General features: G+C 55.0%; 1 protein-coding gene and 1 pseudogene across 1 annotated transcript in view; both read right to left on the reverse strand.

Moving 5' to 3' along the window:
* Positions 1–412: 412 nt before the first annotated feature.
* Positions 413–17803, reverse strand: part of podxl (podocalyxin-like) — a 160966-nt gene continuing 143575 nt past the window's right edge. Inside the window, exons 5-8 of the mRNA XM_072470917.1 lie at positions 13840–13945; positions 8970–9028; positions 4682–4852; positions 413–607 (exon numbers count right to left, since the gene is read on the reverse strand). Of these exons, the coding sequence (XP_072327018.1) occupies positions 413–607; positions 4682–4852; positions 8970–9028; positions 13840–13945 (531 nt within the window). The remainder of the gene's footprint in view (positions 608–4681; positions 4853–8969; positions 9029–13839; positions 13946–17803) is intronic.
* LOC140387661 (large ribosomal subunit protein eL43-like) lies at positions 5831–6431 on the reverse strand (annotated as a pseudogene).

Consider the following 17803-nt stretch of genomic DNA (forward strand, 5'->3'; position numbering starts at 1 on the left):
AATTTCCTTGCCTTGGGACAATCCAATGGTTTCATGATCACCAATTATGAGGATAGGTTTTTTTTTCATTCCAGATTTTTAAAAGAAATAATTGAGTTTAAATTCTCCCAGCTGGGATTTGAACTCCTGTCTCCAGAGCAGTAGTCCAGGCCCTCTAGGTTACCGGGTCCAGGAACATTACTGCCATGCCACCATTCCTGTCCCAGTAACTCTATAAATCCTGGAATTTCTCATTTCCAAAATAAAACCAACCCGAGAAAAGAGAATATGGCCTTAAGGAGGTTGCTGTATGGGTGTGTGCTTGAGTTCAGTTCTTGTTGGCAGTATATATTTCTATATATATATATATTGAAGCAATCATACAGATGTGTAGTGGAGCTGTAGATAGCAGTGGGATTATGTATCAGCTGATTTATAAATGTGTGTCCTCTTCCTCCAGGTCGCTCTTGCTGAAGCTATCTATTGGCACAATCCAACCATCCATGTTTTCCTGGCAGTTTGCCTTTGAGATGGTCTTCTCCTGCATCTCCGGCTCACTCTCGATGACGTCCATGGCTGGATTGTCATGGCAACCGTTGTCCACCATGTACATGTCTCCTTTCAGGCACTGTGGAAGGGAAAAGGGTTTAACAAAAAAGAGGAAACATTGACGGAAGGATTTTTTGCTGATTGGGCTCAATACTTCTAATCTGTGCTGTGGAGCTGATCTCACGGCCGAGACGGGTGCATCCTGGCAGCGGGAGGGGGGTGGGGATTTAGGAGTGGGGCAGAGACCACCCTTATGGTTCTTGCTCCAGGTTACCCAGTGACATTTGTGGGAACAGCACCCCCTGAGCATTCCCCCCTCCAAGACACACACCATCCCGTTCCTTCCCTGCCGCTGTGTCAAAATCCTGGAACTCCCTCCCTAACAGCACTGTGGGTGTACCTACACCACCGGGACCACAGCAGCTCAAGACGGCAGCTCACCACCACCGTCTCGAGGGTAACTAGGGGTGGGCAATAAATGCTGGCCTAGCCAGCGAAGTCCACATCCCAAGAATGAATAATTTTTTTTAATGTGCTTTTCAGATAGTTTTCCTGGACAGATTTTCTGGTGATTTGTCACGCTGCTGCTTGTGGATCTTGCTGTTTGCAGATTGGCTGCTGCTTCCTCTACATCACAGCAGTGACTCCATTCCAAAAGAAACCTCATTGACTGTAAAACCCTTTGGGTTGACCTCAGGTTGTGAAAGAGGCTATAGAAATACAGGCCTTTCCTTTTTCTACGATTCTTGGAAGGTGAACACTGCCCAGGATTGATGCCAAACGCAACAGTTTCCCTTTTTCGCTCCTGTTGTACCCTCTATAACGACGTTTAGAGAGCAAAACGGTAAAGAAGGCTTTAATAAGCTAAGAACTAGCCTGGTGCCGAGACGGGTGCTTACTGGGTGCTGCCCACAAGGCGGCCCCTTATATACTGCTCCCAGGTGGGCGGAGCCGGAGGCGGAGTCCCCCAGGGTTCCAAGCCCAGTCTTAAAGGGGACATCACCTTATATGATGGCAAGGGTACAGTGTTACAGTAACCGTTCATCACAGCTCCTTACCTAACATCCCCCCCCCCCCCAAACCTACTGGCGACAAACAAATCCTTGAATAGAGACAGAAACAGCCTCCGTCTTACACACAAACCCTCCTCTGACCCTCGAAGAGCAAACGTAATTTTTTCCAATTGTAGGAACCCCGCCACATCCCTCAACCGGTGGCACCGCCGTCCTCCGCCCCAATAGGATGTGCTGCCGGGCGATCAGAGTGGCGAAGGTCACCTCTCGCATTTGCCCTCTGCCTCAGGGAGGAACTTACTCGTATGAGCCCGAGTCTCACGGGCCCTATGCACCACCTTAAACTGTATCGGACACAGTTCCTGGCACAGGATGATGTTGAGTTCACCCGGTGCAATGATTTCACTCCAGGCTGCACCCCACTGGGTCCACATCCTTCTTTGGGATCAAAGAGGTTGATGCCTGAGCCAGCGTGGCCGGCAGCTCCCCCCCGCACCAACGAATCATTCTCCACCCCCAGGAGGTGGGGCGAAACACTGCCGAAAACTGCTTGTAAAATTCACCCGGAAAGCCATCCGTTTCCAGGGCCTTCCCCGACTGCTTCAGCCCAGTGGACTGCTTTATCTCATAATCACCTCCAATCTCTATCCCTGCCCTCTCTCCACCTTCGAGTAAGACCTCCCCGTTTTGGTCAAATTTCCACGGCGGTCCCTGGGCGTGGCTTGTTTCGAACCTCACGTCCATATAGTGTGGCACGTGGACTGAAATCACAGTCGCTGCATATTCCCACCCCTATGATCCCCGGGAGTAGCGATTTCCCCACCACAAAAAAAATCTATTCAGAGTATACCCGATGCACGTGGGAGAATAAGGGGAAAAACCCTCTCTCCCCGACCCCTCACCCCTCCGCCCTCTCCCCCAGCTCCTTTGCCATTCCCGATTTGGTCAATGACTTGGGGCTTGATCTATCCATCCTAGGATCCAACATGCAGTTGAAATCGCACCTACCCCTCCTCCAGTTGTGTGCTTAGATGTCAACAACCGGCGCCCCCGTCAAGAACCCACTCACCATCACGTACCGCCCTTTCGGGTCCTGCACCTCATTGGCTGCCACAAATACCACCCTTTTACTGAACAAAATTGCGCCCCCCCCCTCCCGCCAGACTTGGAATCGAACCCCGAATGGAAAGGTGCCCCACCCAACCTTTTCTTAACCTCGTCTGGTCCTCCACCCGCCGATGCATCTCCTGCCTTTAAATTTTTCACGTGCGCGAACACTTTCGGACCATTTAGGACTGAGATGAGGAAATATTCCTTCAAAGAAGGTTGTGGAGGTCAAGGCAGAGAATGTATTCAAGAAAGAGACAGATCATTTGTTTTAGATTTTAACAGCTTCAAGGGGCACGGGGAGAAAGTGGGAATGCAACATTGAGAGAGGATCAGCCATGGTCACGTTGAAACACGGAGCAAGGACGAAGGCCCGAGTGGCCGACTCAGGCTCCTAGATTTTATGCTTCTATGATTAAAATCAGGAAGGTTCAAGGGGCCAGAACTAGGGGAGTGCAGACACCTTGGGCGGTTTTTAGAGCTTTAAGTGATTCTGGAGATAAGGAGAAGCCAGGCTATGATTGGATTTGAAAGTAAGGATGTGAATTTGAAAATGAGGCATTGTATAACCAGAAACCAATTTATGTCATTGAGGAGGGACGTGATGGGGAAGCAGAATATGGTGCGATCTAATACATGGGGTGGGGTTTACCAGCCCCGTTGCGTCCAACTTTGTGTCTCTCGCGAGATTCTCGACGCTTGAGACATCTTGCGAGATTCATCTGAACCTCTCGAGACATCACGATCTGGATGTCACCCTCGCTGTGAGGGCGAGGTCCGTGTGCCGTTTAGTACTGGTCCACACAGATATTGACGAGATGTAACAGCATCTGGGTGTTTCCGGAGCCATTGGAGACCCCTGAATGGTCGAGGACAGCGCAGGGTGGCCCCCTGGCATTCCTGCTGCCATGTGGGCACCTTGGCAGTGCCAGCCTGACAGGGGAACTGCCAGAGTTCCTGGGTGGCAGTGCAAGGGTACACAGGAACCAGGGTGGCACTGCCAAGGGTCTTGGCCTGAGGGGGGGCATACCCATGAAAGGGGGGGATGAGGGGGATATGAGAGTGGTGGGGTATGAAGGGCGGGTATGAAGGGGCCTCCTAAAGGTTGGGGGGGGGGGGGGTCCTGAAAGGGTGGGCCCCAAGCGCGGATCTCACCCCAAAAGCTGGAAAAAACACCCTGTCAAACGCACCCAAAATGGCATTCAGAAATGTTCTGGTTGAATCGCGCCAATTGCCACCAGAGTTTTGGATGAATTAAAGTTCACGGAAAGTTGGTTGAGAACTCATGTTGGTTCTACTGTTTTGCCTCTGGAATCTGATTAATAAACTGAAATAGAGCTACAATTATCAGCTCATTGCTCTTTCTGTGAGCATGCTGTATATAAATTGGTTGCCTCTTTGTCTACATTGCAACAACAAAGCTACAAAAACATTTCATTGGTTGTGAAGTGGCTTGGGGGCACCCGAAGGTTATGAAGGATGATTAATAAATGCAAGACTTCCTTTTACTGGCAATGGTATGGGGAGAGAGAGAGAGGGAGAGACAACTCTATCCTTTGTTGAGTTTCCGTTAACTGAAGCTATGACCGTAAAGGGCACAGCGTAAATTAATTTATCATAGAATCCTTACAGAAGCAGGTCATTCAGCCCACGGAGTCTGCACCGACCCACTGAACGAGCACCCCACCAAGGCCCACTCCCCCACCTTATCCCTGCAACCCATAGCCCCACCTAACCTCTAGGACACTGGGGGGTCAACTTAACGTGACCAATCCACCTAACCTGCATGTCTTTGGACCCATCCTTATGTGCAGCAACCCCCAATAACCTGTCCTCCTTTATTGCCGACACCTCTCCTCTCCGCCCAGTGTTTGTGATCAGAGCTGGAACCGCGATGTAATCTCTCCGTCACGCTGGCCGAGAGGAGCTGAACCTGGTACGTGGTGACCTTCCTGTTGCCTTGCTTAACGCAACATTCCGCTTTTCTCCGTGCTGATTGTGACTGACACCCGTTCAGTTCGGCTGGCACTCACCTGGTCCTTCTTCAGCTGTGACTTGCGCTGCGCGCACCTGTAGATGATGGCGGACAGGAACACAAGCACCAGCAACGAGCCCGTGACCACCATGGCGATGAGCTTCTTCAGCTCTGTCGCTGTTTGCCGTTCGTTGCTGTCTCCTTTGTTAGCGGAGAACGTAATGCCCATCTGAAACAAAAAAGGGGGCAGTAAGTAGGACAGACAATTCGGAGAACACCGAGGGGAGAAATCTGCCCTCCAGCATTCCGTGTCGCATTTACAGCGTCTGCTGACATTTCAGGTGTGTGGCTGCTCGCCAGCTGGGATTTCAGAACTGCCGATCCGGGGAAAAGGAGATGGGAAAGAATTGTGAGACTAATAAAGGTTATTATTATTAGAAAGACGATGAAGGTGTGAGACAGAGTGGAGGGCGGGGAGCGCTGACAAGTGATCCATCACCGGCTGCCCCGCGATTCGAGGATGACGTCTACTCGGGGTCGGGGGTTTCCGCCGAGGGTCCTCATGTGGCTGAACAGACCAACTCCCGACCCGCTGACCTTTGGGCACATGGGGAAGGTCGTCCAATGAGGCAGTCGGATCCGGGATGCAGGGTTTGCTTCCATTTCTGTCTCATCATTATGACCCCTGTGACTCAGCGTTCTCTCAATTGACCACTGGGTTGAGGGGTTGTCTGTCCTGTGGTAAGAGGTTGAGTAAATTGGGTTCACATGCTCTGCGTTTTAGAAGAATGAGAGGTGGTCTCTGTGGTAGTCACCACTAGCTGTATTATATGTATTACGGTAAGACACATATACTAGAGGTACATGGGTAAATCCCTGCCTGCTGGCTCCGCCCACTAGGCGGTGTATAAAAGTGTGTGCTTGCCGGTGCTGCAGCCAGTCTGGTTCCAGCTACAGGAGGCACAACATCTTTGCTCAATAAAGCCTCGATTATTCCACTACTCTCGTCTTTGTGGTAATTGATAGTGCATCAGTCTCACTGAAACCTAAATGATTCTGACGGGGTTTGGCGGAGTGGATGCTGGGAGATTGTTTCCATTGGTCGTGGAATCTAAAACACGGGGGGCACAGGATTAGGGGGGGTGATCGTTTAAGACTGAGATGAGGAGAAACTACTTCACACAGAGGTTTGGGAATGCTCCACCGCTGTACATATTTAAAGCTGGGTTAGACAGATGTTTGGTGTCTCAGGGAATAAGGTTGAGGCTCAGGATCAGCCTTTATCATGGCAGAGCAGGCTCGATGGGCTGAATGGTCTACTCATGCTCCTATTTCTTGTGCTTTTTTCTTTGCCTTTAACGTTTTATTAACAGGTTTGCTGACACGTAAACCTGTAGGACGGGGTCACGTTCCGCGGCCAGTGGTCACCATTCCTTCAGCTCCCGCAGACGGTGAATTGCAGGCTTTACTGAAAAGGCTGATTTGGTGTTGTGGGCCCCGAGCTCCTCCAGCCACTGTTTTCGTGCGAGATCCACAATGCCAGGTACCGACTGTCCTGGGCTTCAGTTATGTTTTCCCACAGAAGGAGCAGGAGCATTTTGCGGGCGGACTAGATCTCGATCTTTTTCACACTTTGGCGGAGTGAGGCTCCATATCGGGTTCCATATTTTCTGGCGATTCCCATTTTCTTGGTGCGTTTCGCCATCTTCATGGACGGTGCAGAGAGCCCCGTTTTTTTGTGCTCTTGAGCTCAAAAGCATGATCCAGCTTGATGGACAGGTAGCCATTTTGAATGATTGGCAGCCGGCTCCTCATTAATGTCACTGCTGTTGTGCTTCACGCGGAACTTCAGAATTAGCTTGAAGTGTTTATCCCCACCCCCCCCGCGGAAGGTTGAGGAGCCAGGACCTGGTGGGGGAGATGCTTTTTGGCCATCTGCAAACAGTGGCTAATCTATTGGAGTTGATTTTGCCTGCATGCCTGTGGGCCTGGCTTTAAGGAAGAACAATGGCATCTGTTCACCCTTCCTACTGAATGCAGAGGATGTGCAGGAGGCATTAATGATGGAATTCTTGAGCGTTTCTTTTGTGTCACTGACACAAAGTTCCGGTCTCATTGCAGTACAGGAGGGCGGTGACAACAGATGCTCCGTACACCAGGACCTTTGTTGAGTTGTGGAGTTCTTTGCTGTCAAACACTCGTTACCATAGTTTGCAGCAGATTGAGCTGACGTAGCTAATACAATGCTAGATCTCCTTGTCAATGGTGGCCTTTGAGAGCTGTAGAAACGATACAGCACAGAAGGAGGCCCTTCTGCCGATCTTGACGGTGCCGACCCAAAGACACCCTGGTGCCCTTTCTCATCCCATCTTCCTGCACATGGCCCATAGCCCAGCAGCTTACAGCTCTTAAGGTGCAGATCCAGGTGCTTCTTAAAAGAGTTTCGGGTATCTGCCTCCAACATCAACTCAGGCAGCGAATTCCAGCCACCCACCTCCCTCTGCCTAAAAACGTTCTTCCTCATGTCCCCATCCAGGCAGTATTCAATACTCACACCAGAGAGCATTTGATCTTTGATGGGGTGAACAGTCACTGACAGGTAGATTGCAAATAGCTTGGGGTCATCACACACTCCTGTGTGAACCTGGGCCAGGTTTCGAAGGTGGTCTGCTTCAGATCTCCCGCTCAAGACAGGCACGGTCACATCATCATGAAGTCATATCCCACAGACTGCAGCAGTTCGGGAAGGCAGCTCACCTCCACGTTCTCAAGGGCTATCAGGGGCAAGCAATGAATGTTGGCCTTGCCAGCGATGCCCACATCTCTTGAACAACTATTTTAAAAAGCGATTGCACAGAAGTCATAGAATTTGCAGTGCAGAAGGAGGCCATTTGGCCCATCGAGTCTGCACCGGCTCTTGGAAAGAGCACCCTACCCAAGGTCAACACCTCCACCCTATCCCCATAACCCAGTAACCCCACCCAACACTAAGGGCAATTTTGGACACTAAGGGCAATTTATCATGGCCAATCCACCTAACCTGCACATCTTTGGACTGTGGGAGGAAACCGGAGCACCCGGAGGAAACCCACGCACACACGGGGAGGATGTGCAGACTCCGCACAGACAAGTGTAAGGCACAGAGGGGATGGTATGGGACATCGAGGTAGGACGCGGCCACTCCCTTGTGGCGTTGGATGAAATAATCACGTTTCTTCCAGCCCACAAGTTACAAAACATAATGTTACTGGACCTGCAGTGAAGTGGATGCCACCTGCCTGTCATCAGTTTTCACTGGCATGTATCAGATAATGTGGCAGTTAAAATGACGTGCGTGTCTGATCATGGTGTCCTCCGCACCTGTTTCTGCCCTTCCAGACAAGGTGTTACTGTACCTGATTAGTTGGTGTGGAGGATGATATGGTTAAAATGTTCCCAGAAAGTTTTTTTGGGAAAACCTTCCTGATAAGCACATTTGCCAAAACAATTTATACATTTCAGTTACTAGCAAAGCAAATCTTTCTCCCTTTAATGTACTTGAAGTCTGCTTGTTAGATCTGAATGGGGGAATCTCAATCCCGGTATACCTGAGACTTTTTTTGCAGCCATGATGTGGAGATGCCGGCGTTGGAACTGGGGTGGGCACAGTAAGAAGTCTCACAACACCAGGTTAAAGTCCAACAGGTTTGTTTCGAATCACCTGATGACTGTTTGAATCTCACCTGAGGAAGGAGCTGCGCTCCGAAAGCTAGTGAATCCAAACAAACCTGTTGGACTTTAACCTGGTGTTGTAAATGTTCCAGGGGACCACAGGCTCTGAACCTCCAGCTCTGGGTCTGTAGCCCTGTGGGTAACAGCACCTCGAGCACAAATCTGGTGTTCTTGATTAATAAGGGGATCGGGAGTTATGGGGAGAAGGCAGGAGAATAGGGATGAGGAACATATCAGCCAGGATCGATTGGCGGAGCAGACTTGATGGGCCGAATGGCCTAATTCTGCTCCGATAATCTTATGATCTCATGCAAAGATGTGAGCTTCATTTTTCTCTCTTTACCAGACACTGGAAAATGATGCATCCGCCGTTCCCCTGATGCAACGCTTAAAATAATTGACCCTATTACATTTCCTTAAAATCGTGTGGGGGAAGGAAGGGTGGGGGTCATGAACTGCGAGGGGGGAGGGGAAATCCATGATTGAAAACGCATTTCTGGACAGAACAGAGTCAATGGCTTTTCTTTCACCTTTGATCTTCCGATGTCTTTGTTTTGGATTCTTCCAGTTCATGGAATTGAATCAGTCCAAACGCTGTTAAAACATGGTGAATGTGTAGTAATATTAAAAATTACCTCTTGCAGATCGCCCTTCGGAAGACTCGCAAGAAAATCGTCGATTTCTTTGCTGTCAACTGTGAAGGAAAAATAACACTTTAGGAATGAGACACATTTTTGCCCTGTTCTCCTTGATTGGGCTGAAGTTAAGTGCCCAATCTGGTCAAAAGCCCTGGGTTACGTTTATCCTATGGCTCCTCAGTTGGGGGCATGCCCGGATGGGCAGAATAGATGGCTATATCCATCTGCTCCCAGCCAATCCCGTGATAGCAACAAGCTCCTGCATTTAATATAGTATATTTGGCATAGTCAAACATTTCAAGTGCCTTCACTGGCAGGATCAAATCCGGTTTGGTTTACAATGGAAGGTTTCATCCTGTGACCTGCTGACTGTAACTATCCCTCCCCGCCCACACCCACCATTGGTCTCCGTATATGTTCATCCTCATGGAGTACTGGCCTCCTAAGTCAATCAGGAAGTGTAGAGACCCTATCACCTGATTGGATCGTTCTTGACTGCCAGTTAAACAACCTTCATTCCCATGCTCGATCTTCAGAAACCAAAGGGTTGGGAATAATTTTTAAAAGTCCATGGGCTGGATTCTCCGTTTGGGAGACGATGGCCATGATTCAACGGCCACGCTGCACTGAAAAAGTAGCTCGCCAAGGTGCAGTGTGGTCATTGAAAGGTCGGAGATCCCGCACCCGGGATCTACCCGGCTCGCTACGCCTTGCAAAATCCAACACGATCTTGCGAGATGTTGCAATGTGAATCTCGCCCACAACCGGAGGGACCACCTTTTGGTGAATCTGCATATTCGGGCGAGGCAGGAAGCCTCACTCTAATGTGCAGATTCCCGAGGTACCTGAAGCTTTGGGATTCATTCCCTTTGCCTCGGAGACCTTGGGTGAGCGCTGTTCAGCACTGGTCCCACAAAATGGGGACCAGATGGAATGGCACTTGTGGGAATTGGCACTCACCGACCCCACTCATCCCCCCCACACCACCATCACCCCCCACACCCACCGACCACCCTCACCCCCCCCGACCACCATCACCCCCCACCCACACCCCCCACACCACCGACCACCATCACCCCCCACCCACACCCTCCACACCACCGACCACCCTCACCCCCCACCCACACCCCCACACCACCGACCACCCTCACCCCCCACCCACACCCCCCATACCACCGACCACCCTCACCCCCCACACCACCAACCACCCTCACCCCCCACCCACACCCCCCACACCACCGACCACCCTCACCCCCCACACCACCGACCACCATCACCCCCCACACACACCCCCCACACCACCAACCACCCTCACCCCCCACCCACACCCCCCACACCACCGACCACCACACCCCCTACCACCCTCCCCCCCACCCCACACCCCCCACACCACCGACCACACCACACCCCCTACCACCCTCCCCCCCACACCACCGACCACCCTCACCCCCCACCCACACCCCCCACACCACTGACCACCCTCACCCCCCCACACCACCGACCACCCTCCACCCCCCCCACACCACCGACCACCCTCACCCCCCCACACCACCGACCACCATCACCCACCCCACCACCGACCACCCTCACCCCCACACCACCGACCACCCTCACCCCCCACACCACCGACCACCATCACCCCACCCCACCACCGACCACCCTCACCTCCCACACCACCGACCACCCTCACCCCCCACACCACCGACCACCATCACCCACCCCACCACCGACCACCCTCACCCCCCACACCACCGACCACCATCACCCACCCCACCACCGACCACCCTCACCTCCCACACCACCGACCACCCTCACCTCCCACACCACCGACCACCCTCACCCCCCACCCACACCCCCCACACCACTGACCACCCTCCCCCCACACCACCGACCACCATCACCCACCCCACCACCGACCACCCTCACCCCCCACACCACCGACCACCATCACCCACCCCACCACCGACCACCCTCACCTCCCACACCACCGACCACCATCACCCACCCCACCACCGACCACCCTCACTCCCCACACCCACCCGACCACCATCACCCACCCCACCACCGACCACCCTCACCTCCCACACCACCGACCACCCTCACCTCCCACACCACCGACCACCCTCACCCCCACCCACACCCCCCACGCCACTGACCACCCTCACCCCCCACACCACCGACCACCCTCCCCCCCCACACCCCCCATACCACCGACCACCATCACCCACCCCACCACCGACCACCCTCACCCCCACACCACCGACCACCATCACCCACCCCACCACCGACCACCCTCACCTCCCACACCACCGACCACCCTCCCCCCACCCCCCCCACACCACCGACCACCATCACCTACCCCACCACCGACCACCCTCACCTCCCACACCACCGACCACCATCACCCCCCACACCACCGACCACCCACACCCCCACACCACCGACCACCCTCACCTCCCACACCACCGACCACCCTCACCTCCCACACCACCGACCACCATCACCCCCCACACCACCGACCACCCTCACCTCCCACACCACCGACCACCATCACCCCCCCCACACCACCGACCACCCCTCACCCCCCCCACACCACCGACCACCATCACCCCCCACACCCACCGACCACGCTCACCCCCCACACCACCGACCACCCTCACCCCCCCCACACCACCGACCACCATCACCCCCCACACCACCGACCACCATCACCCCCCACACCCACCGACCACCCTCACCCCCCCCACACCACCGACCACCCTCACCCCCCACACCACCGACCACCATCACCCCCCCCACACCACCGACCACCATCACCCCCCCACACCACCGACCACCATCACCCACCCCACCACCGACCACCCTCACCCCCCACCCACACCCCCCACACCACCAACCACCCTCACCCCCCACACCACCGACCACCCTCACCCCCCACACCACCGACCACCCACACCCCCACACACCACCGACCACCCTCACCCCCCCCCCACATCACCGACCACCCTCACCCCCCCACACCACCGACCACCCTCACCCCCCACACCACCGACCACCCTCACCCCCACACCACCGACCACCATCACCCCCCACCACCAACCACCATCACCCCCCACATCACCGACCACCCTCACCCCCCACATCACCGACCACCCTCACCCCCCACACCACCGACCACCCTCACCCCCACACCATCGACCACCCTCACCCCCCACACCACCGACCACCCTCACCCCCCACATCACCGATCACCCTCACCCCCCACATCACCGACCACCCTCACCCCCCACACCACCGACCACCCTCACCCCCACACCATCGACCACCCTCACCCCCCACACCACCGACCACCCCTCACCCCCCACACCACCGACCACCCTCACCCCCCACACCCCCCACACCACCGACCACCCTCACCCCCCACACCACCGACCACCCTCACACCACCACACCACCGACCACCATCACCCCCCACATCACCGACCACCCTCCCCTCCGACACCACCGAACACCCTCACCCCCCACCACCGACCACCATCACCTCCCCACCACCAAAACACCCTCACCCCCAACATCACTGAACAGCCTCACCCCCCACACCACCAAACACCCTCACCTCCCACACCACCAACCACCATCACCCCCACACCACAAAACACCCTCACCCGCCACACAACAGACCACCCTCACCTCACACACCACCAAACCACCCGCATGCATCCCCCCCCTCCGTTATATGTAACTGCACCACTGCGAGCCGGGGGCACTGTGTTGGCAGTCACAGCGGGTCTAGTCCGTGGCATGGAGAATGATGACAGCCCGCTCTGCGATGAGCTCCTTGCTCAACATTGTTAGACAATGTCTGACCCATGCCCACAGTAGCACCTTTCTCATGCCCACAGTCGCGCCATCCACCTGGGTGATCACTGCATGCGAGCTGGCCAGTCCATCACACGGCCCTGTCGAATAGCTGGGCACGGAGTGATGGGGGAGGGGGGTGGGTGCTGCAAGGTCCATACACTGGGCCTCACTCGTCCACCATCCCTCCCTCCCAGTGGCCAACACTGACCGCCCCACCTCCACACCCATCAGACAGAGCACAGAGGCAGGTTTCAACAGTGTTAACATGTGGTTTAATGTGAAGTATATACAGTCTGTGCCCTAGCCCCTATAACTAAACTGTGCCCTGCACCCGTGCCAACTCAACTGGTGTCTAGCTTTCTGGCCTTACCTAGGTGGTTCGGCAGACGGTACAGCAGGGGTGGAGGCGGGCTGCTGTGACCTCTGCCCTGCGATGAGGTTCCCCGTTGGTGCATGTGTCCTGGGGCGGCCTGGCCTGGGTGGGCCCGGCTGGTCCTCGGACGTCCCGCGTTGCGTGGTGCCGCCCTGCTCTGCCCGCTGCACACCAGGTGTACCAGGGACAGGAGGGGGGGGGGGGGGGGTCTGAGGTGCTCCGGTGTTCCGGCACTCCCCTGCAGGAGAGACCTGCTTGGGTCCCCATCACCTCTCCCTCCCTCGGGGTGCCCGATGGCCCCCGGGTTTCGCCGTGGGACGGGGGTGCGAGCGGAGTCATCCCCTGGCCCCCCCCCCCCGCCGGGTGTGGCACCGGGAGTGGACCACCTCCGTCTGCGACTGTGCCACCAGCCTGAGGGTCTGTGCCACACCAGCCAGTGGGTGGGCCACGTCCCTCTAGGGGTGGGGAGGGGGGGGGGGGCTGGAGTGGCAGTGCATTCGCCCATTGAGCTATCGGGGGGGAGTTTGTTCCTTGCCACCGGTTCTCCTAGAGTTGGGAGCAGAATGGGTTGAGCCATTGTGAATACAAAGCATTAACAATCTAACCTTTAAAATAGATGTCGGTGTTTAACACCTTCTTGTTTTCCTTCGAAGGGCTTAGTTTGGAGATCTACCTTCTCAACCAGTTTGCTGCAGAACAGGTCAATCAGTCTCTTTCTCGTCTCGTGGACAAAGGCTCCCTAGAATAATGAAACCACATTATTAGAGAAGATCATTAGAATGTTTTCAAATTTCACATTTTCTCTGTCTCTACCCTTTGAAATTTTCAAGGCTGCCAATAGTTCAGGCCTCAGCCTTTGCTGTTCCAGAGCAAAGAGCTCCAGCTGGTTCAGTCTTTCCCAATGGTTGTGACACATGCGATCACAGTGAAACTTGCACATGCACAACCTTTCCCAGGATGGCTTTCTGGACAGTGCTAGACTGAATTGGTGCCCTGGCTGATTTTTCTCCTTCATAACCCAGCAGGCACTGAGATACTCTGCCAACAGTGACCGACTAGCTCTGTACAGAGCGAGGGGGCGGGATTCTCTCAGCCCGGGGCCGGGCCGGAGAATCCCCGTGACTGGCACAAATCATGCCACGCCGCCCCGATGCCCGCACGCGATTCTCCGCAGAGCAGAGAATCGGTGCCATTGGCGCCGGAGTGGTTGGCACTCCGCCGGTCAGGGACCGCTGTATGCGGCCGGCCCGCCGATTCTTGGCCCGGGAAGGGCCGAGCGGCAGTCGTGAAAACGGTGAGTCCCGCCGGCGCCATCCACACTTGCTCTCAGCTGGCGGGAACTCGCCGTGAAAGGGTCGGGGGGCGGCCTGTGGGGGGGGGGGGCGGAGTGGGGTTCCGACCCGGCGGGGGGCCTCCCACGTGGCCTGGCCCGCGATCGGGGCCCACTGTTCGGCGGGCCAGCCTCTCTGGCTGGGGACCCCTGTAGTCCTGCGCATGTTGCGTCGGGGCCGGCGCGTTGAAGGAAGGCACTGTACATGCGCGCGTTGGCTCCGGTGCCACTGCGGCCTGCGCGGATCCCGTGGCACCCAGTTCGTGCCGGGATCAGCAGCTGGAGCGACGCGAACCGCTCCAGTGCCGTGCTGGCCCCCTGTAGGGGCCAGAATTAGTCGTGGGGTCAGCCCATCCACACCGTTGTAAAACGCGACGGCGTTTACAACGGCGTGGACACTCTGCCGTGGAATTAGAGAATCCCGTTCAGGGTGTGTGTGTGTGTGTGGGGGGGGGGGGGGGGGGGGGGGGGGGGGGGGGGGGGGGGCAAGCCAACCGTTATGGACCCCACCCGATATTCCGCTCCACAGACTGAAGTAGAATGGAATGGAGGATACGGTGTATGATATGCAGCCCATGTGACATCGCTCGCCAGCGTCTACCCCTAGCTTTACGCCTGGGAATTGATTTAATGTCCTTTTTATGGTCTCTACGGCTCAGTTTGACAACATGTAAACCTTCTCAGGCAATTGGCCAGTTTATGAAGTAATTGATATCTCCCATTGAGGGCCCACCACCCCCATGCCTTCAGTGCGGGGCGGGGTAGTGTAGGGGGCGGGGGGATGCAAAGGGAAGATGCACAGCTCCACTTTGGTCAATAGTTGCCCTTCAAGCAGCATCACTAAAACAATGGGCTGGATTCACCGATTTTGCGGCTATGTCCGGAGGAAGCGTCTGGTCTTACGACCAAAAGGTCGGCGCGCCCCTGTCCCGATGCTCCGCCCGGTGGGGGGCTAGCAGCCACGCCACGTAAAGGCCCCGGCTTTACCTGCAGATATGTACGCAGAATGGCCGGGTCCTACAACATGGTGCCGGCCCGCGTGCCAGCAGCACGCCGACTCGGCTTGCCAGATAGGGCAACCCCTGTCACCACCCTCGCCACCCCCACCAGTCCCCCCCAGCCCGCCACGTGAAGCCCACCCTGCCCAGCGGAACGGCTCCCCCCCCCCCCCACCCCCCCCCCCCCCCCCGACTGTAGCGGCGCAGGGCAGCCGCCACGCCAGGTTTACAAACATTGAGCGGACATGTCTCCCACGCCGTCAGGTAGTCGGCCCATTGGGGGCGGAGCATCAGGGGAGGGCCTCAGGCGACGTCCTGAGGCTGTCCCGACGGCGTGCGATGTACCCCTTGCATATGCCGTTTTTGAGGGGGCGGAGCACCCAAAAAACGGCACCGCCCCCGATTTTGGGGTAAAAGTGGATTCTCCGGCCGATCACCAAACGTGATTTTGGTGTCAGCAATGGGAGAATCCCGCCCAATGTATCTTATCACTGTCACATTGCCGTTTGTGGGAGCTTGCTTTGTCCAAACGGGTGCTGCATTTTCCAACAGCGTAAACAGGGACTACAATTCAGGAAAGTGCTTAAGATGTTATGACACACTTTGCGACACCCTAAGGTCATGAAAGGTGCTGTATAAATGCAAGTTCTTTCTTTTATTTGATTTACACCGTGCATTTCAATGTCTTTAGCCGTTCTCAAGGCAGCTCCCTGAGAGTTGCTGTCCTACAGTGCAGCTCAACCCTCGGTACTGCACTGGGAGAGGCCCTCCTGCCCGACTTGAACCCACGACCCCTCTGATTCTGAGGCAAGAGCGCTAACCCCTCAAGCAGAGCTGACCCAGAAGCTGAGGAAACACCCTCCCTCCCACTCGGTACGGTGCAGTCCCACATTGGACGGCGGCTTTCCGTCATGAACAGGCCAGAGAGCGATTTGTCATTAGCGAGGCACCTGGTAAAGAAACGTCTATTGAATTCTGCCACTGTCGACATTTGGAAACCCTCCCCGAGTCAAAAATGCCTTGGAACAGCTGCTGTGGTATTGAATGATATTTTTCACATGCTGAACTCACAAACAGAATGTTTGCTTCTTTACCTCCATTCTGGTGTAGCCACCTGATTTGGCCAAGTCCCGATTTAAAATGGCGAATGGCAAAGGCTGAAGGGAAATTCAGCCAACACAGGCAGAAACCAGCAGGTGCAGGCTTGCTGGGTATTTAACTCTGCAAAAGCCCAGACAGCATCGATAGCAGCGACCATCAGCATAATAATGTAGCAGCCATCTACATACTGATGAGCAATCCCCGGGAACAATAGCAACATTTGGGACAAACAAAGCTAAGCCAGACTCCCCGGCGCCAGCAGGAGCCAACACAAAAGAGGTTAACGAATACCTCAAGACCGCCCAACGATCAGGGAACCGCTCCAGTATTGGAGAAATCAAACCAAGCGATTGGAACAAAGTCCAATCACCTAGAACCAGGTTCAGGGTCCACCCTGAAAGGCGGGAAGCCCCTGGGGACTATAAAGGTTAAGCCCCAAGTTCAAATCGTTCTCCTTGACCGGGTCACTCAGCAACGCGAACCAACCCCTGAGAGTGAACGGTCCAAGCTGCCGCATCACTGAAGTAAGTCTCAAGTCAATGCTCACTGCGAGATAGGCGGTCCTAGCTACCAGTCCATACCGGCTTTGAATCCCGCAGTTTCAGAATCCGAACAAGAGGCCATTTGTTCCCCTGACCTGGTGGGCCAGTCTGAAGTTAAGTATAGGCCTGTTAGTTGTAGAAGTAGCTTAGACGTAGAATTTGTGCATGAGTAGCGATTACTGTGTATAATAAATGTGCTTTAATTTGAATCTTACTAATTGGTGTGTTGAGTTATTGATCATTACTTGAACTTGAACTTTGTGGTGGTATCATAAAGATACCTGGCGACTCGAGAGCAAAGGTTATAAAACAGAGCCAATTGAACCAACCAAAAGTTAGCACAACTGGGGAGCCGTCTCCATTAGGCAGGTTCATAGATCATAGAATTTACAGTGCAGAAGGAGGCCATTCAGCCCATCGAGTCTGCACCGGCCTTTGAAAAGAGCACCCCATTTAAGCCCACACTTCCAACCTATCCCAGTAACCCCACCTAACCTTTTTGGACACTAAGGGGCAATTTAGCATAGCCAATCCACCTAACCTGCACATCTTTGGATTGTGGGAGGAAACCGGAGCACCCGGAGGAAACCCACGCAGACACGGGGAGAACGTGCAGAGTCTGCACA

The sequence above is a fragment of the Scyliorhinus torazame genome, chromosome 13 (genome assembly GCF_047496885.1).
Source record: "Scyliorhinus torazame isolate Kashiwa2021f chromosome 13, sScyTor2.1, whole genome shotgun sequence".
Taxonomy (NCBI): domain Eukaryota; kingdom Metazoa; phylum Chordata; class Chondrichthyes; order Carcharhiniformes; family Scyliorhinidae; genus Scyliorhinus; species Scyliorhinus torazame.